The 20,757-nt window shown below is 43.8% G+C and overlaps 1 protein-coding gene across 1 annotated transcript in view; it reads left to right on the top strand.

Annotated features, from left to right (window-relative positions):
* Window positions 1-298: 298 nt before the first annotated feature.
* Col6a6 (collagen type VI alpha 6 chain) overlaps window positions 299-20,757 on the top strand; it is a 90,635-nt gene continuing 70,176 nt past the window's right edge. The window contains 9 exon segments of the mRNA XM_051205712.1: window positions 299-379; window positions 2,407-3,003; window positions 4,452-5,072; window positions 6,104-6,664; window positions 7,338-7,895; window positions 10,149-10,724; window positions 13,153-13,722; window positions 19,306-19,649; window positions 19,740-19,818. Of these exon segments, the coding sequence (XP_051061669.1) occupies window positions 319-379; window positions 2,407-3,003; window positions 4,452-5,072; window positions 6,104-6,664; window positions 7,338-7,895; window positions 10,149-10,724; window positions 13,153-13,722; window positions 19,306-19,649; window positions 19,740-19,818 (3,967 nt within the window). The 5' untranslated portion in view covers window positions 299-318.

Below are 20,757 nucleotides of genomic sequence, written 5' to 3' on the forward strand. Positions count from 1 at the left end.
GCACACCTATACATTTACGCTGGGAAAAAGTTTTAGCAGTTTTAGATTATATCACAGGTGGCAAGGGAACAGGGTGCACTGGGACATGGGGAATGGACTAGGGGAGCACAGTGCCTCTGACCACCGCCAGACTGTTCAGTGTCTCACAGATTAGAAGGCCAGGAAGCTTAGCCATCCCTCGCCCTTCTTCACACAGAGCTGATTACATAATTTTGTCTGCCGTCATCTATGTGAGCCTTGATTTACAAATAGCATTCAAATGATTTTCCTGTTCTTTTTCAGCTTTGATGTTGGGGGTTTTCAGCCTATAACCTGAAAATGCTGCTGCTTTTGTTCCTGGCAATGATTTGTTTCCATGTTGGTGTGAACCAAGACTCTGGTAAGAAGAGAGAGATCTCCTTTCCATAATTTTTTATATTGCTCAATAGCTAGTAAATGAATGCAGGCTGTTGAAGCTAGGATGTTTGCTTCACATTGCTTGATTTCATTAGTAGTGAGGATGTGGAGGATAGGTTTTGTCTTTTTTTGGTTTTCCTGTATTTAGAAATCCTGGGCTATTGATAAAAATATATGAAAGCTATCATTCTATCTTCTTGGGAATTCTGTTAGATTAAGCACTGGAAAATTCAGATTATCTTTTATTGTCTTGCCTAAAAATGTTGCTTTGGCTAAACGCATAGATTTAGCTGCAGCTGCAGGCACTGGAATTATAAAGGTGTTGCTTATAAAAGCAAGCCTGTGTTTACCCCCAGAGAGAGACAGAGAGAGAGAGAGAGAGAGAGAGAGAGAGAGAGAGAGAGAGAGAGAGCACACCTAGCTGTCACTGTCAGTAATTGCAGTCAGTAACTCATGATGAAGTTCCAAACATCCTCTACTCTCTCCTCTAGCCTTCTTAAGAAGTTGGTGTACATGGGTCAGCTCACATTCAGGACCAACTACGTGGGCTTTATATATATAAACTTGAAACAAGTTTAGTGGGAATAAAATAGATATCATTTGATGTCTTCCTGAGCCTTAAGTTTTGAAAGAAGAGTTGTTCTCCATCTGCTACCTATAATTTCATGGCTTAGACATGATAAAGGACCTGGAACTGTCTCATTGCTAGTCAGCCACATGTCTTTCCTACACAAGATGCAGGCTGTTCTGCATGAGTAGAAAGATCACTGATGGCCACCCTGAGCAGGGTTCTCTGGACTACCCAGCCTTCCCTTGGAAGTAGGTCCTGAATGTTGCTGGCTGTGTGATCAAGGGTGGGTAGAGTCTCATTGCTGGGAGTGAGGTCATTTCAAGGAAAAGAAAGAACCGGTTGATTTGGTCAGATGCTCACAGAGACTGAATGACAGAAAATAGGGCTAGTTTCCTAGAAATGGAAGAAACGAAACGGGAGTTATGACTTGATAGCAATTTATCTAGTAACCATTTGTGATGAAATCTTAAAATGAGGAGGTAGCCTGGGTATTTGTTAATCGAGCCTCCTTATTTTAGGAAGTAGCTTGGGTATTTGCTAATGGAGCCTCCCTAACGTAGAGAACACTGAGGCTCCTGCATATTGAATGGCTTGATAATGCCCATAGAATTAGCTGATGATAGGCAGGCTTCCTATCACTTAATCCAATTGCATTGCATTTTCTCAGATAACATACACACAAACACAAAGCTTCCTTATCTTCTTTTATGATAAATTAGTGAAAGTTCAGAGATAATATATATGTGTATGTATACATATATATATACACACAGACACACATATATGTGTGCATAATATACATTATACACATAATTTATATACTATTTATATATTGATTTGACTATGTCATTCATATATATATATATATACACACACATATATACACACATAATATATATTATACACGTATAATTTATATACTATTTATATATATCTTATTTGTATAATGATAGTATATGATATATGTATATATAATACTAAAGTCCTAGACAACTAGCAAATAAATTGTTAAAAGTTCAAAGATATTTTCATGTTCCAATATAAAATATGTTTTTAATTGAAACAAAGATTATAATTCCATTTCTCACTTCAAATTCTTTGCTGCCATCTTATTTTGCATATGTGAAAATAAATGTATCAATCATAATGTTCATTCACATGACTGGCTGAATTTGTGATGTCTTAAACTTCATCAATTCAGCACTTTAAAATACAAAATATTTATAAATCTGATAACCTAAGGCATTGACTAAGTGAGAATTGCAATGAAAGACTTTCAGGTTTCTTCATTCAAGCCAGTTTGAAGGAGTCTTATTCAAATGAAAACTTTCAGTGTGTGTGCGTGTGTACATGCTTGAATGTGTGTGTGTGTGTACCCAGTTGGCATTAAACGTGGGAGACAATTTCTAAAACTTTTCAATATGTTTATGACTTTATAGGCCCTGAGTATGCAGATGTGGTGTTTCTGGTGGACAGCTCAGAACACCTAGGGATGAAATCCTTTCTTCTTGTGAAAACTTTTCTCAACAAACTGATCAGCAGTCTGCCCATAGAGACCGACAAGTATCGTGTGGCCCTGGCCCAGTACAGCGATGCTCTCCACAACGAGTTCCAGCTGGACACCTTCAAGCACAGGAACCCCATGCTGAACCACCTGAAGAAGAACTTGGGGTTCATCGGTGGGTCCCTGAAGATAGGCAACGCCCTGCAAGAGGCCCACAGGACCTATTTCTCCACTCCCACAAATGGAAGAGACAGGAAACAGTTCCCCCCAATCCTGGTGGTGCTGGCTTCAGCAGAGTCTGAGGATGATGTGGAAGAGGCTTCCAAGGCCCTGCGGGAAGATGGGGTGAAAATCATCTCGGTGGGGGTGCAGAAGGCTTCTGAGGAAAACCTGAAGGCCATGGCCACATCCCAGTTCCATTTCAACCTCAGGACTGCCAGAGACCTCAGTGCGTTTGCCCCAAACATGACACAGATCATCAAAGACGTAACTAAATACCAGGAAGGAATGGCTGATGACATTATTGTAGAAAGTAGGTGTCCTAATTTGCTTTATGTTGCTATGATAAAACACTGACAAAAAGCAACTTGGGGAGGAAGGGTTTGTTTTCATTTATAGGCTTATAGTCCATGGTGGAAGGGTGCCAGAAGGGACGTTCAGTCAAGAACCGAAGCAGGGACCGACCGTGGAGGAACTCGGCTTGCTAGCTTGCTCTCTCTGGCTTATTCATCTAATTTCTTATATACCCCCACCTGCCTAGGGATGGTGTCTCCCACAGTGGGCTGGGCCCTCCTACATCAATTAGCAATCAAGAAAATGCTTCATAGAGGTGCCCACAGGCTAATCTGATAGAGTCTGTTCTCCTAAGTCTGTCAAGTTGAAAACAAAACTTAACCATGACAAGTGGGCTGAGGCTGCATGCATAGGATCAATGACAAAATGATGTTGAAAACTAATCAATGTAGGAAGAGGATTAAAATCCTGGGAATGGCCCTGCCCCCCCCCAATGGGTGGCATTTTGAGGCATTAAATATCCTTGCACGTCCAAGAAGATCCAGTGATTGTGGTTATTAACGTAAATCCCACAGGGCTTGGTTTCCTATGGCTTATTTAGCCCTGAAACTTTTAAAATTGTGCAGCAACCTCTCCTTGCCACCCAGACTCCCACTCATTCACCTCCCTGGGTTGTTCTTGTTGTTTCATTACTGGCTCACTACAGACAAATTGGCTCCTGGGGGAACCTCCAGCTTCTGAAACCACATAATGAAACAAATGGCAAGGTTAAGGCCAGCCTCTGGTTATCCCAATCCTACCTATTCTGAAACAGAGAACTAAAATGATAGGGTCTTCCCCAGGGCTAGGCAGCCATGTGTAGCCAGAGCTTGGCTGAGATGCAACCACGCGCAGCCAGAGCTGGATCAAGTCCCCTGATTTCCAGTCAGGGAGCATGTACCCCACATTGCCTAGTCTGCTCTTTGATTCTGAATTAGTTTCTGAGTTCTTCAAAGCCTGTCCTCTTGGTTAAATCAGTTTGAAGATACAGAGCGCTTTCTTTGTTGGTCCCTTATAAAAGTATGATCTTTACTACTAGTGTCTTTTCCAAATAATTGAAAATGCAAGTACGCCCATTGCCATTCCTTTGTATTATTTAGGCTTGAGCGGTTGGGTATAATGGAGGTGATGCTTAAATGTTTTTCACATTTACTAGCTAGTGTTCACGGAATGGATTTTATGTACCAGTCTCCATGCTAAGTACCTCATTTAATACCTATGCCAACTCTGTAAGGTAAACACTGTTTCATATTATAGATGAGGGAATGAAGCTGGGAGCTTCAGTGCGATCAGTCTTTGAACCCAGGTCCCATGTCATAGCTTCTTTAAGTACACAGCTGACTTCTAATCCTGCGTATCTTATGATGTCCAGCAGAAGTGCCAACCCACCTGTTCAAATTGTGCTCATTTGTCTCTTTCCCCACACAGCTTGCCAAGGCCCTTCTGTGGCTGATGTCGTGTTCCTGTTGGATATGGCCATTAATGGCAGCCAGGAGAACCTTGACCATCTGAAAGCATTCCTGGAAGACAGTGTCTCTGCTCTTGACATAAAGGAAAATTGCATGAGGGTTGGCCTGGTGGCCTACAGCAATGAGACGAGGGTGATCAGTTCCCTCAGCAAGGGCATCAATAAGACAGAGGTCCTGCAGCATATACAGGGCCTTTCTCCCCGTGTAGGGCAGGCATACACTGGGGCTGCCCTCAAAAAGGCCAGGAAGGAAGTCTTCAGTGCACAGAGGGGCAGTCGGAAGAACCAGGGGGTACCTCAGATTGCCGTACTTGTGACCCACAGAGCTTCGGAAGACAATGTGACCAAGGCAGCTGTCAACCTCCGACGTGAGGGAGTGACCATCTTTACCATGGGCATAGAAGGGGCTAGCCTGGACCAACTGGAGAAAATTGCATCCCACCCTGCAGAACAATTTGCCTCCAAACTGAGCAACTTTTCCGAGCTGGCCACCTACAACCAGACATTCCTGAAGAAGCTGCGGAAACAAATCACGCACACAGTCTCGTTCTTCTCAGAATGGACGGAGACCCTCAAATCTGGTAAAGCCATTCTAGAGCCGTCTTTAGTCTCACCCTTTGAGTGTTGTCTATGCAGAAGGGACTTGGAGGCTCTGAGGTGGATGGGCAGAATGAATTCCTAATTTTAAGTTTAGTTGGATACGAGGAAGTCCAGCTTGGAGGACACTGAAATGTGAGCATGGGGAAAGGGATTTCCTTTTGGCATTGCTTTACTTACCTGGGCTGGTTACTTCAACATGTCCTGGAATCCTCATTTCCTTCCCCCTCTTTGCTGGTTTTCATCCTTTGCCTCACCAGTTCCTCTGATCTTTCCTGTAATATGTTCTTCATTACTTTTTTCTTCCTTTAACCCCAAGGCCAAATTAGAGAATAAATAAATGGTCAACATGACTCATGTAGAAGACAAATTAATTCAAGTTACAATCTATGGCCTGCAAGTTTAGAGTGAGAAGGGACTGTATATTTGCATGAACACTGTTTGTTTTATACATATGCACATTCATACTCATGGATGCTCTATAAATATTTTCATATCTGTGTATATGTAAGCATGTTTGTGTATATTATGCAGCAATTATTTATAGCTTGTTTACTATATCACTGTGTCCCACACGCAAGGTCATTGACAACACCCCGGCCTGGATCTCAGGACTAGGAGTGGACAGGAAGTAAATAGTTTTTTCTAGATTGTAGTAAAGAGAACTTTCATGCCCACAGTACCCTGTCACATACCATCTATTCCACAGAATAGCACTTTCCTAGGAGTATGACTAACTAATGGAGAAAAGCAACTTGCAAAGGGCAATTTCCAGTTTTCCTAAACTTACATTTGTCCTTATCCATAGCAGAGAATTAAGGTTACTTACAGTCCCAGACTGTCTGAAACAACTCATTTCACCCAACTGATGCTGAGTCCCTATCCCCAAGCTATGAAAGCAAGTCTTTGATGTCAGGAAGCCATTCCAATCTTTTTTCTGTGGGTGCTTATCCTTCCTACCTGTACTTTTACATTTGCCCCGAATGCTACATTCAGTGTTTTGTTTTTGTTTTAGCCTGTGTGGATACAGAAGAAGCAGACATCTATCTGCTCATTGATGGCTCAGGGAACACTCAGCCCACAGACTTCCATGAGATGAAGACCTTCCTGTCAGAGGTGGTAGGCATGTTCAACATTGCTCCCCACAAGGTACGGGTTGGGGCCGTGCAGTATGCTGACACCTGGGACTTGGAATTCGGGATCAGTAAATACACCAACAAGCCTGACTTGGGAAAAGCCATCGAGAACATCAGGCAGATGGGCGGGAACACCAACACAGGTGCAGCCCTGAACTTCACACTGAAGCTGCTGCAAAGAGCAAAGAAGCAGCGAGGAGACAAAGTCCCGTGTCACCTTGTCGTTCTGACAAATGGCATGTCCCAGGACAGTGTCCTGGAGCCTGCACACAGGCTGCGAGAAGAAAACATCCGTGTTTATGCTATCGGAGTCAAGGAAGCCAACCAAACACAGCTTCGGGAGATTGCGGGAGAGGAAAAGAGAGTCTACTATGTGCATGAATTTGATGCCCTAAAGGACATAAGGAACCAGGTGGTTCAAGAGATCTGTTCTGAAGAAGGTAGGAGATGATGCAGCTTGACCTTCAGACAGCAGCTCACAAAGGGACACTGTTGGGGGTGACACACATTTCTAAGTTGAGCTTATTGGCCTGTGTGATTATATTTTTCTCTCCAGAACAAAACAAAACCCCACATTAGTATAAATTAATATCTGAAGAATGACAGAGGTATTTGGAGAGGTTCTCTCTAATGAAGCCCTGTTATTAATATATGACTAGGTGTCACGTGTATAATACAAAGGTGTTCTGACGTCGGAGGGCATGGTCATCTGATCGACATTTCATTTTATAAATGAACTTGTATGAATTTCTCTGGAGCACTACATCAGTAACTTCTACTCAGGGGCTTTACTCTCTGAGGATATTTGGTAACATTTTTTTTAGTGTCTAAGCAGGGAGTTTTCTTGGTATCTACTGAATGGATGAAACCAAGATATTTGCTAGCCATCTTACAGATGGACATGAGTACTACCCCAATAAAAATAACCTGGCCCCTGGTGGTGCTGATGCTGAGCTCCTTAATTACCAGGGCATTGCTTCATTTATCTAACTGTCTTTATGATGAACATACTGAGCTTGAACATAAAATTATCTGTGATTTGCATTTTCCTATAACTCTTTATTTTTTTTATATGCAGCGATGCTAATAAACATCTCAGTTTTCCCCACACAGCCTGCAGAGACATGAAAGCGGACATCATGTTTCTGGTGGACAGTTCTGGAAGCATAGGACCTGAAAACTTCAGCAAGATGAAGACCTTTATGAAGAACCTGGTGAGCAAATCCCAGATTGGGGCAGACCGGGTGCAAATTGGCGTGGTCCAGTTCAGCCATGAAAACAAGGAAGAGTTTCAGCTCAACACATTCATGTCCCAAAGTGACATTTCCAACGCCATTGACCAAATGACTCACATTGGAGAAACAACGTTGACGGGCAGTGCCCTGACCTTTGTGTCCCAGTACTTCAGTCCCAAAAAGGGGGCCCGGCCCAATGTCAGGAAGTTCCTCATTCTCATCACAGACGGTGAGGCTCAGGACATAGTGAGGGGCCCAGCAGTAGCTCTTCGGAATGATGGTGTGATTATCTACTCCGTGGGAGTATTTGGCTCTAATGTCACCCAGCTCGAGGAGATCAGTGGGAAACCAGAGATGGTTTTCTATGTTGAGAACTTTGACATTCTGCAGCAGATTGAAGATGACCTTGTTCTGGGAATATGCAGTCCCCGTGAAGGTATGCATGGGCAGTCACAACAGGGAGGCAAAATAGAATTGCATTTGGATGCTGTAAGCTTCTTAATTAAAATGTTTGTTTTACTACCTTTGACCTTTTGAGTTAAATGGTAATAGCTGGGTGTGGTAGCTCATGCCTGTAATCCCTGTATGCAAACTGAGACAGGAAAATGGCTATGAGTTCAAGGCCAGGCTGGGCTACATAATATTTTCAGGCTATAGTCTAGAATACAGAGTAAGATCTTGACTCAGTGCTCCCCCCAAAAAATAAATTCATAAAGGAATGATTTGGCCTGCCAAGCTTTCCCATTTGCCAATAAATATTAATCTTAATGTGATTAATAATTCTTTTAAGAAAAGTGATATCATCAGGTCTTATGTTGGGTTCTCTGGAAGGGTGTGGATTTATCAAGAGCGCTTATAGAAATGGTCTACTGAGGAAATGCTTCTAGAAGGGGAGGAAGGAAAGCCAAACAGAAGGGTGGGGCCTACACAAGGCAGTCACTTCAGCTGTGAGTCTAGTTTAGCATGGTTGAATGAGCAATGTAACATGAGTCCTGCCACAAGTTGGCCCAGTTTTCCAATGAGGGGCCCAGCTTTGTACGTCCTGAACCATTAGATCACACATGGGCTGTGGACGCGGTTGGTAGAGGAATATAACCTCTTGAGCAAAAAGACATGTTTGGCTTAGCATCTATTTGATCAAATGAAATGTTAATAAAAGACTGTCTACCAGATCTTACAAAAGATGACTATAGTAAGAGAACTTGAACAATAGATGCTTCCAGAGACGTAAATGGCATGCCAGCCACTCTTCCTATAATACTGCAGAGTAATGGACATGAACAAACCAAAGCTCCAGGGTGAAGATGCACCTCAGTTAGTGGACTGAACCCCAGCATCTCACCAGCCCCCCCCCAAGCCTAACAGAATACCAGCAAATATAAGCGGCTAAATTGTTCTCCCCTGGATTTAATGACAGGAGCACTCTGAAAATTGACTCTGAAAAATATGAACTTTCAGACTTTTAAGGGAGAAGAGACATTGCCTTGTTATTCTAGCAACAGTTATCTTCAACCCCCACTGTAGGGTTTGGTGGTTGTCATCTGTGTTTGGTAGAAGGAGGCCTTCATCTGGTTTCTGTTCCCTGGCAATGCCACCCATAAGAAGTTCAAGCTCTTTGAAGGGCTCCAATGCTGAGCAACGCCCACCCCACTGCCCACCCCCAGTTCCTGAGTAATCTAAGCAAGTTTCCTAGCCAGCAGACAGCTGAAGGGATCAGTTCCTCTTCAGTGGACTCAGCCTTTCTTGGGAATTTGATTTTTGGCTCTGTACAGGCGGCCTCTGTGCAGTGTTGAGTATATTGGCTCTTGTGTTGTCAGTAGTCCACCACATGGCTGGCAAGTGGCTCACAAAAGATGGAAATGTGAAAGCCAGCTGGGCAGTGGGGAGCATTTCCTCACAATTGTGTTTCTCTAGAATGGATGAGCTAACAGACATTTGGATTGTGCCTTTCCTAAGACCCCAAGAGAGTGTGTTCTACCAACATCAAGACCCATGAGCATCACAGGACCTCACTTCTCCAGAAGGGAGGAGTCAAGCACTAGAACTCCCAGTTGGATGCACTCCTTTAGATGAGTTAGAAGGTTAGGACTTTCCTGCCCTTTGCCATAGCGCTGACCTCAGGCGTAACAAGCTCACAGGAGTGTCATATTAGGACAATGTACTTGAGCTAAATGAGAACTGGCCTACTTTTTATGCTGAGTCCTAGTAATTGGAAATAAATACTTCAAGAAAATAAATTAGGAAGAAAACGTAGGCTCGGAAATCTAAAAATGTAGTGTTCTTTAAATTCTTATAGTTGCTTTCTCATTTCCCTATGGGATCCTAATAAAATCTCAAGACCCCTATAACTTAAAATAGACTTATATCAATGAAAGCATATGTGGAAGGGATCATTTATGTAGGAAAATTGGTACAGAGTTAAGACTTTCCATTTTTTAGTCTAAAGGTTGAAACTGCTTTGCTGATGGTCTTGGTAATTTGGGGATGGCCATCTACCTCTTTAGTAGGTTTTATGTCACACCTGCCTTGTTCTAAAAGCTTGCAGAGTACCGGCAGCACAATAGTACAGGTATCTTTTATCTAGAGGCGGCCGTCAGTTGCATAGCCTGATCCTACAGAGAGAAAAGACCAGCCATGGAAATGGAAGTTGGGGGCCTCCCACACTGAATCTCCAATGTTTTCTTTTCAGAATGCAAGCGGATTGAAGTTTTGGATGTTGTATTTGTCATTGATAGCTCTGGCAGCATCGACTATCAAGAATATAACATCATGAAGGACTTTATGATCGGCCTGGTGAAAAAAGCTGACGTGGGCAAGAATCAGGTCCGGTTTGGAGCTTTGAAATATGCTGATGACCCAGAAGTGCTGTTTTATCTAGATGAGCTAGGCACAAAGTTGGATGTGATTTCGGTGCTCCAGAAGGATCAGCCCATGGGGGGTAACACTTATACTGCTGAGGCCCTGGCCTTCTCAGACCACATGTTCACGGAAGCCCGGGGCAGCCGTCTACACAAGGGAGTCCCCCAAGTCCTCATTGTGATAACTGATGGAGAATCTCATGATGCAGACAAGCTCAATGCCACTGCCAAAGCCCTGAGGGACAAAGGCATTCTCGTGTTGGCCGTGGGGATTGATGGTGCCAATAGCTGGGAGCTGTTGGCCATGGCAGGGTCAAGTGACAAGTATTACTTCGTAGAGACGTTTGGAGGCCTGAAGGGGATATTTTCAGATGTGTCAGCCAGTGTTTGTAACTCTTCAAAAGTTGGTAAGGCCTTTCAATTAAGTTTTTCCTAATTATTAAAGAGAGGGCCAAATGAGCGAGACACCAACCAGTCACATTTGAGAGAGAACAAGCTTTTCTGGAAGGAAAAAAAGAACCAAAATTATGAAGTGGCTTTCAAAATCTCAGAGTTTGACAGGCTTTCAAGGTATTTCGTATATTCTCTTCCCTATGAGAAAAACATTTGGAAACAACTTCTACCTCCTCCCTCAATTCTTCTGACACTGGGTACTCTGCTGTTTTTGAAGAGTGTTTATTAGAATACAGGTTTTTCTTAGATTCTTTCTAGCAATCAAACTGCCCCTTTGTAAGGGCCACCATCCATTGTCTGAAGTTGTTTTCTCCTCGGGCCAAATATTCCTACTTTCTTCTTGGTTTTGTTTATGGTCTAAATTCATTGAAGAAGCAGACTTGGTATTAAACACCCCAGTCCAGTTCTGAGGGCTCCATGGCAGAGGGAAGCTTTCCTTTGCCCATCTTTCCATTTATGCAGCTAGAGACAATGTGATTTTTGTGTGTGCGTGTGCATGCGTGCACGCGTGGGCATGCATTCATGCCCATTCATTGTTCATCCAGCTATCATTCTACACTTTTTATCTTGCTAGGCATGGTACTGCAAACCAAGTCCCAGCACCTGGCAAGCTAAGGCAGTCCAAGGCCTTCCTAGATGACTGACACCCTGAGTTTCAGGCTATGCCTGCTGTCATATGACCCTGCTCATCTCTCCCCACCCTCCCCCCCAAAAAAGGAGTGAAAGAAACCCTTAGTCCTTTTTTCTAAGGTCTTTCTCAGAAAGAGATAGAATTTGCTTTTCAAAATGGAAGACTAGTGAGTGGAAACACATATAAGCAATTTTGTGCTTAAAAAATAAATAAAAAATATTTTTATTGGAGGAATTGCTGTTGGTCCACAATTCCAACATGTGGGTACAGTTCTTCTTCAAAATTATTTAGCTTTTCTGGTTTTGTTTGTTTGCTATGAGCTTTGCCTCCATAGAATGTAGCCAGTAGCTTTTTCTCTGGCAAACTGTCTTCCTGTTTGTTATTAGGAAGTGAGGACAAATCTTTGCTTCCTTGTTGGCAAATGCCTAAAATTTGGTCTGTCCTTTTCCTATTCTCTGTGAAAGTTGACAGCTTCCTTTTTTGGACTGAAACCTCCCCATTGAGTAAGAAGGGCTACTAGATAAGAGTCTGAAGCAAAGGAGTGTAATGAGTTCATCTGTCCCAAAGGGTCTACTTGCCGTATCTGCTTTCCTCTCTGTCTGTAGGAAATCTGCCACCGTTAGCCTTTTCTGGGACTGTGCTGAGAATTGGGTTGAGGCTTAGGACATGGCTAGAGAATGAGAACACTTGCTGTACAAGCATGAGAACCCAAATTCATATCCCCAGCACCCATGCAAAAGCTGGTTCTGTGGGTCTAGCTCCATAGGGGAGCTGAGACATGAGGGTCACCGGGGCTCGATGGCTGCCATCCTAGTTCCGGCTTCACTGAGACCCTGTCTTCAGGGATAAAGATGGTTAGAATAAATCAGAATAGCTGATGCCCCCTCTGGCCTTAAGGCATGGGTATACACACCTATACACCTATGCATTAATGTACATACACCCTACACACACGTACATATAAATTCAGAACATTGTTAGGTCAGGGTTGAAAACCCTAGGAATTCAAGGACGTGACTAGGCTTTGCAGAAAGCTGCTGGGTACAGATAAGTGTGTGTTAGGTATAACTTATCTTTTAGCAATGGCCTCTCTTGTTCTGTTTTGTATTTGTTACAATTATGCAATGGAATAATACTGCATTATGTGCTCTAAACCATTTTTTTTTTTCTGAAAGTTGGTATTTTTTGCCTCCACACACCAGAGAGAGGAGGCTGATAGAAGAGGAAAGTCAGATGGACAGCAGAAAATATACTTTTAACAATTTGCCCTAATAAACCAAGAAAAAATTTTATTGGATCAACTGGACCAGAGAGGCCAAGTCAATAATACAGACCATCTGCTTCCATTTGAAGCTCTGTGCAAATACGGGCTAATGTTGTTTGTTGTGCTCCTACTGTCCCTGGCCTTCTGGAAAGGTTAGGCCAAGAGTGCAGATGATGAGCCGAGCTTTTGTGTAGTGCTGTTGTCGGTTCTCTGGCACGTCAAGACAGAAAATGGCACAAGACCAAAGGGACGGAGCCAAGAGAAATGCAGAGTGGATGGGTTAGCGGTGCATGACTCTGGCTGCCTTTATGAAAGAATTATTTGCATCTATTTATTCTCCAGTTAATGTGACCACAGCATCGCATGAGATAAGAAAGCCCCTTCAAAATACTCTTCTTGTTGAGCTGCAGATGTTGAATTTTCTCCTGGCAGGTTAAAGAAAGAATGGTCTCCTAGTCTTAACTAGTGTCCTTTTTCCTCTCTGTAGACTGTGAAATTGAAAAGGTTGACCTCGTTTTCCTCATGGATGGGTCAAACAGCATCCACCCGAATGACTTCCAGAAGATGAAGGCGTTTCTAGCATCAGTCGTTCAAGACTTTGATGTCAGCCTCAACAGAGTGCGCATAGGAGTGGCACAGTTCAGCGACGACTACAGGTCAGAGTTTCTGCTGGGGGCATTCACAGGGGAGAAGGAGATCTCCACACAGATTGAGAGCATCCAGCAGATCTTTGGATACACCCACATTGGAGAAGCACTCAGGAAGGTGAGGTCCTACTTCCGGCCAGACACGGGCAGCAGGATCAACGCAGGCACCCCTCAGGTGCTGCTGGTCCTCACCGATGGCCAGTCCCAAGATGAGGTGGCTCAGGCTGCAGAGGAGCTGAGACACCAGGGTGTGGACATCTACTCAGTGGGCATCGGGGATGTAGATGACCAGCAGCTGATCCAGATCACGGGGACAGCAGAGAAAAAGTTGACGGTCCATAACTTTGATGAGCTGAAAAAGGTGAAGAAGAGGATTGTTCGCAGCATTTGTACCTCGGGTGGTGAGAGCAGTAAGTATTGAGTGAGTTCTTCATTTTGATTCCCCCGTCGTCTTTGTTGATGTTTTCCTCCAACTGTTTACCTCCCCGGGGGCTGCTGGGAGAATTTAGATTTGTACCTCTGAATTTCAATTTGAACTTTTTCACAGCTATGAAGTATATATGTATTTTGTGAGCCATGGAATGAGAAGCAGGGTGTTACAGGGTCTGTGTCTTCTAGTCACACTGTCTCCCAGGGGGCACATGGCTTGTCTTTGCATAGAGATGCCTGACTGCAGAAGGTGTGAGGCAGAAGCCATTGTTCACAATCCAGCTGCTTTCTGAGGTTGCAGAAAGTGTCACAGAGAAAATGAGCTGCCTGATGGATTTTGGTTGCCTGGCAATAGGCCTACAGTGCAAGCGATGCTTCTGTGTAGAGAACATCTCTGGGTCTATACCTTTACTATGAAAATTTTCCACAGAGGTTAAAAGTACCTTCTTAGAAATGGCTACTTTCGGGGGATGCAGAGCTCAGTCAGTCAGTGGACTGTTTTCTATGCAATCATGAAGATTTGAGATTGATCCCTAGGACCCATGTAAAACAGCCAGATAAGGTGATATAGGCTTGTAATCGCAGGCTTGCAGAGACAGTGACAGGAGGCTCCCTGGGGCTCGGTGAAAAGCTGGCCTATCCTAATAAATTAGTTCCAGGCATTGAGAGACTCAATCTCAAAAAATAAGGCCATCCAGGTGGGGTCCTGTAAATCTGTCAAGTCATTTGAAGTAGGGACTAGGGCTTCTCTTCTGTCTCAAGAGTTAGGCAGTATCCCTCCATGGGGGATGTGTCTGCAAGGTCCTTTTGTGCACCAGGGATAGATCCCGATTCCACTGTCTGAGGTCCCTTAGACTACTCAGTCATTTTAGCTGAGACCCATATTCAGAGGGGGCTGAGTCAGTCCCATGCTGGATTCCCAGCTATCAGTCTGGGAGCCCGTTAGCTCCTCCTTGTTCAGGTCAGCTGTCTCCATGTGTTTCTGCAACCTGGTCTTGTCCTCTCCCTCTGCATCTGGGTTCTAGTTTGACTCAGTGTTAGGTATGGGTGTTTGCTTAGAGCAAAGGATCACCAACCTATAATTCACACCATCAGAGGAACTAGGATACAAGTTGTATTCTAAGAGATTCATATAAAGTCCCTCACAGAAGGGGGAAGGGGCAAGTCCCCCAGAGTACATGGGAAGTGGGGGGGCAGTGATTGGAGAGAGAAGTAGGAGAAAGCGAGGGGAGGAAAGAAAGCATGTGCGACTAGGAAGATTGTGTCAGGGTAGGAATAGAAAATGAGAGAGAGAGAGAGAGAGAGAGAGAGAGAGAGAGAGGGAGAGAGAGAGAACATAAAAGAGGGAGCCATTATTGGTTTGAAGAGAAAACTGAACCTAAAGAAAGGTCTAGAAACCTACAAGACTGCCACCAACTAACAATTTGAGCAACTGTGGAAAGGCTACCATAAATGCCCTTCCTGGATAGCGAGATCAACAACTAACTTATCCACCATATATGCAGGGTTTTTAGAGCAGAGAGGATTCTGGGAAGAAGAATGTGGAGTCACCAGTAGATGCAGTGGGAATATACATGCAGGAAATCGAGTTAGGTGCCACGAGTCACATGGCAACATGTAAATGAATAGAAATTGGACTAATTAAGTTGTTAAGACCTGGTTAGAACGAGCCTGAGCTATTGGCTGAGCTTCTATACTTAGTATGAAAGTCTCCATGTGGTTATTTGGGAGCTGGCAGATGGGACAGAAAAATTCACCTGCAAGAAGAGAGATAGATATGTATAGATTCTAGATGGTTCCTGCTCCTCCCTCAGCCCCTGCTTGTCATACCAGTTCCTTAGGCCACAGCGACAAGTGTGCCATCTCCATAAAGACCAGAGTTCATGGTCTTGGAAATGGCTGTTCCTCTTCTGCAGGAACTCTGGGTCTTGCTCCTCAAATTTCCAGGCTTATGTTAACTTGAAGCTGCTTCTCTATTTGCCTGTGTGAGAAAGCGCAGAGTATATCAACAGCTCCCTCCAAAAGTACTTTCCCAAGCTCCAGCCTTACTTCGTTTATAAGAATGCAGTGGGTGGGTCAAAGGTTGAAGGTCATGAAGATGGTTAGGGGCCGCAGTCTTCCTGTATCTTTAGACACTGCTCTGCCCTTGGAATGTGTCTAGTTTTTCCAGCCAAATCTTCTACATTAATTTTCTATTTCACAAGAGATACTCATTTTAAATTATTAGGTAGAAAGTTATCTTTGAACACTTCAGTTTTTACTTGAGTGCATGAGAAAGTTTTAAAAATGGGAATCTTAACTCCAAGTGGTGAGTTACTTTTAAAAGAAGCAGTCGCTATGCCAACGAGGTGGCTCTGCCAGGAGAGACACTTGCCCCCAAACCAGAAACCTGAGCTCCATTCTGAAACCCACATGGCTCAAGAAGGGAAATGACTGTTGCAAACTTGTTCTCTGGCCTCACCCCGGTACAGACAGTGTCCCCACAAATATTTGTGAAGCTTCTTTTGAATTAAGGAAACAATAATGAATAGGAAAAGATAAAATGCTCTCAAGATAAACTCGAAGTCATTAGTCCAGCGAACAAGAATGTAAGGCTTTGTAGCCGAGCTGAGAGCTGAGGAGGCTGATAAAGCTTCAAAGGCGGGATGCCTGCTCTAATATTATAAAGTCCTCCAACCACAGAGGTCACACAGTCGTTTGGTGTGTTTCAAACTAACCAGGATTCTATCCAGACATTTGCTTGACTTGGTTTTTGGAGTTTCATTTTGGTGTTTGGTGCAGAGGATTGACTTCATGCATGGTAGGCAAGTACCACTGAGCTATACCCCAGCCTCATCCATCCACTACTCAGTAAAACATCTGGATATTGGGACACAATTACCATCTGAGTCTTATTTCCCCATTCATAAAGCCTGGGCATGTTCAAGAGTCGCTTTCCATCTATCTGTCTGTCTGTCTGTCTATCTATCTATCTATCTATCTATCTATCTATCTATCTATCTATCTGTACACAGTGATTGAAAATACAAACTACGGAGCAGCTGTGTGGAAATGCTCCACACAAATGTCTTTTCTCTTTCACCCAACAACTGCCGAACAGTCCATTTTTCCCACTGAGACATTTTCTTCAGGGCCACAGCTGCCTAATCTTATGAATGTGCCTCAGCCCGTGATAGTGTTTGATTTTCCCCCCACATTTATTTACTTACTGTGGGGGAGCACACGTGCCACAGCGTGCATGTGGGGGTCAGAGGACAACTTGGGGGGGTCAGAGGACAACTTGTAGAAGTCAGTTCTCTCCTTCTGCTATATGGGCAGTGGGAACTGAACTTGGATTGTCAGGCTTGGCAGAAGTACCTTCCCACCACCTCACTGGCCTGCAACAGTATTTCTTAATGCTAAGAGCATGCTACCATCAACTCTTAAGTCTTTATTTAGACAAATAATCAGATGATGAGACTCAGCTGTTGGGCCTGGCAGGGCAGGCAGGAGTGTGACTGTCCCATCTAACTGTCCCTTTGTATCTTATTTTGAGATATATAATCTCTTGATTTTCGTGCTTAAGAGGAGCAGTTCTCTAAGAGGGTAAGGGATTTGCCCAACACAGGAAAACTGAAGCTCCAGTCTCCCACACCCAAGCTCTGCCCTGACCCCCATGTGGCTGTTGGAAGAACTGGGTGACAGGCTCGGAGCAGCAGGCTTCACTCTGCCAATCCCACCCCCACTCCATGCCCCTGTTGTGGTTACTTTCTTAATGTTCTCTGCTTTCATTATCCCTTTCCTGTTCTCAGCCACGTGGCCCTAGTTTAATTCTTCATGACCTCTGTTTTAAACTCAACCTTCTCCTTCTCCCTAGCTCCCTTCTCAAACTGCCCCTGCCTCCTGTGACTTTGAGTCACCACTGGAGGTCCCCTCTGAAGCACAGCCTCTTCATAGACTACTCAGGTCCCAAAATTTCTCAGGCATAGAGCTTTCTGGGCCAATCCATGACAGTTCCCTTCTCAGCTTCTCCTCATTCCCTATTGCACTTAGGCAGGTGGCTGCTAGGCTTAGACTTGTTCAAGTTCTGTTCCTTTGATAAAGTTATTATGGAATAATTTGCCAACTTTAATTAAACATGAGGAACTTAGACTGTGTTTTTGACATAATAGTTTCCAGACACATGCACCTCTCTCTCTCTCTCTCTCTCTCTCTCTCTCTCTCTCTCTCTCTCTGAAAACTGCTGATTTAAGCAAGGCATAGAAACATTTCTTTATTATCATTTTTTTATATATATATATTTCACCAAGCTGCATGTGTTGAGAAGGCAGACAAAGGTTGGGGTAAATTTAACAACTTAGACGTTCTTACAGAAAAAGTGTATGTGCTGTTAGATTTTTATCCTCCTCAAGCTATCTGCCTTTAGGGGGATCAGCTTAAAATACCAAGCCCCTCCAAATGTCTTCGATGTTAAAAACTTCCCTGGAGTTTAAGATAACAGAAAAGACCTTTAAATGCAATACTTCTCTAAAGCTCTAGAACCCCAAATGGCTGACTTCCAGAAGTCAGAGCCATCTTTGATGTGGACAAGTTGGATAATTGGATTGCCAAGCTCTTCACCTGTAGAACTTAAGCAAGACCTCAGTGATTTTCCCTCATCTCTCCCCAACCCCCATCCCCATTTTTTAAACATTGACTTCCTTTTCTGGGTGACGTTAAAGATGATCAACACTGACCCAATGCTTCCGTCTAGAAAGATAAATGATCAAAACTTTGCTGTGACTTTTTTTTTTTTTTTTTTTTGGATTCTAAATTACTATTTCTGTTCAAATGTTTTTGCTTTTCTCTCACTCCTATTATAATTTAGTATTTGCCAATGATCTCAGTTGTTAAGTAGTACTACAGGAATGTGTTTTAGATTATTGACATTTCCATAAGATGCCTTAGAGGTACTTAAGAGAATGAGCATATTACAATGTGTTTTTAATGGTCAGAATAGGCTCACTTAACACTTTAGTTGTCAGAGAATTATCCAGATTCAATTTCAACTGAAAAAAAAAAAAAAAAAAAACAAAACTTCTACAGGTTGTAGAAGAATGAGCCTGTGGTGTAGACTGAGGTTCTGTCTTGCCCAGTCTTGCAGTTGTTTAGTCCCAAACAAGCACACGGAGGCTTATATTAATTATAAACTGTTTGGCTAATGGCTTAGGCTTCTTACTGGCTAGCGCTCTCTCAATTAACCCATAACTATTAATCTATGTATCTCTATACCCAGTGTACTATCTTTCCAGTAGCTTCATAGCATCTTCCTGCTGCTCTCTCTTTCTCTTCCCAGCATTCTCCTTGTCTGGTAGTTCCACCTATACTTCCTGCCTGGCTACTGGCCAATCAGAGAAACCTATATTCACAGCGTACAGACAGGACACCCCTATCACTTTGTCTCTTCCCTGATCCATGTTTTTCCTTGTTTTCCAGCTTTATAGCTAGAATGGCAATAAGACTTCTTGGCCCCTAGAGTCAGATATGCAGAAGAATCACATTCGTGTGGTATTACTCTAACGAGATACTCTCTTCTTGACTCTTAGACTGTTTTGTGGATGTCGTGGTTGGATTTGATATCTCAAGTCAGCAGAGAGGGCAGACTTTACTCGAAAGTCAGCCCTGGATAGAGGCCTACCTCCAAGACATCTTACGTGCCATCAGCTCTCTCAATGGGGTGAGCTGTGAAGTGGGCACAGAGACTCAGGTGAGCATCGCTTTTCAAGTGACAAATGCTATGGAAAGATACCCTTCCAAGTTTGAGATCTACAGTGAGAACATACTGAGCAGCCTGCAAGGAGTAACAGTGAATGGCCCATCTCGCCTCAATGCAAACCTGCTGAATTCTCTGTGGGATACTTTTCAGAATAAGTCCGCTGCTCGAGGGAAGGTAACATGGCTTTGGTTTGTGTATTGGTCTGTGGTTTTCTGTGTACTTTGTGCTAATTTTTTCCCCTCATTTTTCTAAAACCTACCCTAGGTGGTCCTTCTATTTTCAGATGGATTGGATGATGACATTGAAAGGCTTGAACAGAAATCTGACGAACTCAGAAAGGAAGGTAGCGAACATGGGGGAAGGGTAGGGATGGGTTAACTATGTTTTACTTATTTAAGTAGGCTTTTATTTTGTAGCCCAGGCTAGCCCAGAACATCTTATATAACCCAAGTTGGCTCAAAATCAGGGCAGTGCTCTTTTCGGCCCCTCGAGTGTTGGGGTCACAGGCGTGGAGCCCAGTGCCTGGCTACTTAGTCACTTTGTAAACGGAGGGTTTGACTCTGGCTCTTCTGTTTCCAGGTGCCTTACTGACCCCAAATTTGGCAATCTTTCTCTTCCGCGTGGGCGCAGTGGGGCAAGCATCCTCCCAGAACTTTTTGATCCCTCACTTCCTATCATGGTCCATGTATGTAAAGCAGCACACTGACGAGGGCCCCACGCTTTTACCTCCTCTTACTGTGTCCGTTCTTCCAAGCCTTTCCTGGGGGGTAGTCCCTTCCCACCTCACCCTGCATTGTTTAACATTGCTGCTTCTGTCACATGGAAGTGAGCAGGAACAAGTGACAGAGGAACATGAGTGTTGGGTGACTTCTTCCAACACTAACCATTTCCAGACTTGCAAGCATTCTTGGACAAGTTTCCTCATGAGTTGGGCTTTTGTAATTCCTTCCTTCAGGCTGCAGAGTCATGGAGCTCATGCACCCTCAAAGCTCTGGAGCCAGGCACTTGGCTTTTAGAACCAAGAGCTGCCTGACTTATTCTTGGTCCATTTAAAATATGGGTCAGCAGAGGCAAAAAGTAGCCACATGTTCCGAAGCAGGGCCAGTCTCCCGTAAGTGGACACTGCTGCTCTCGCACCCACATCTCCTTTGCTGGCAGGATCACCCTCCTGCCAATCACCCAGAGCTGTGCATTCTCTGGAGAACTACCATTGGCCTGTAGAAGTCCCACCATCAGGAAAGTTAACTTCCTGCTTTGCTCCTGGGCAGTACAGAGAGCTGGG

This window comes from Phodopus roborovskii, unplaced genomic scaffold (genome assembly GCF_943737965.1).
Source record: "Phodopus roborovskii unplaced genomic scaffold, PHOROB, whole genome shotgun sequence".
Classification (NCBI taxonomy): Eukaryota; Metazoa; Chordata; class Mammalia; order Rodentia; family Cricetidae; genus Phodopus; species Phodopus roborovskii.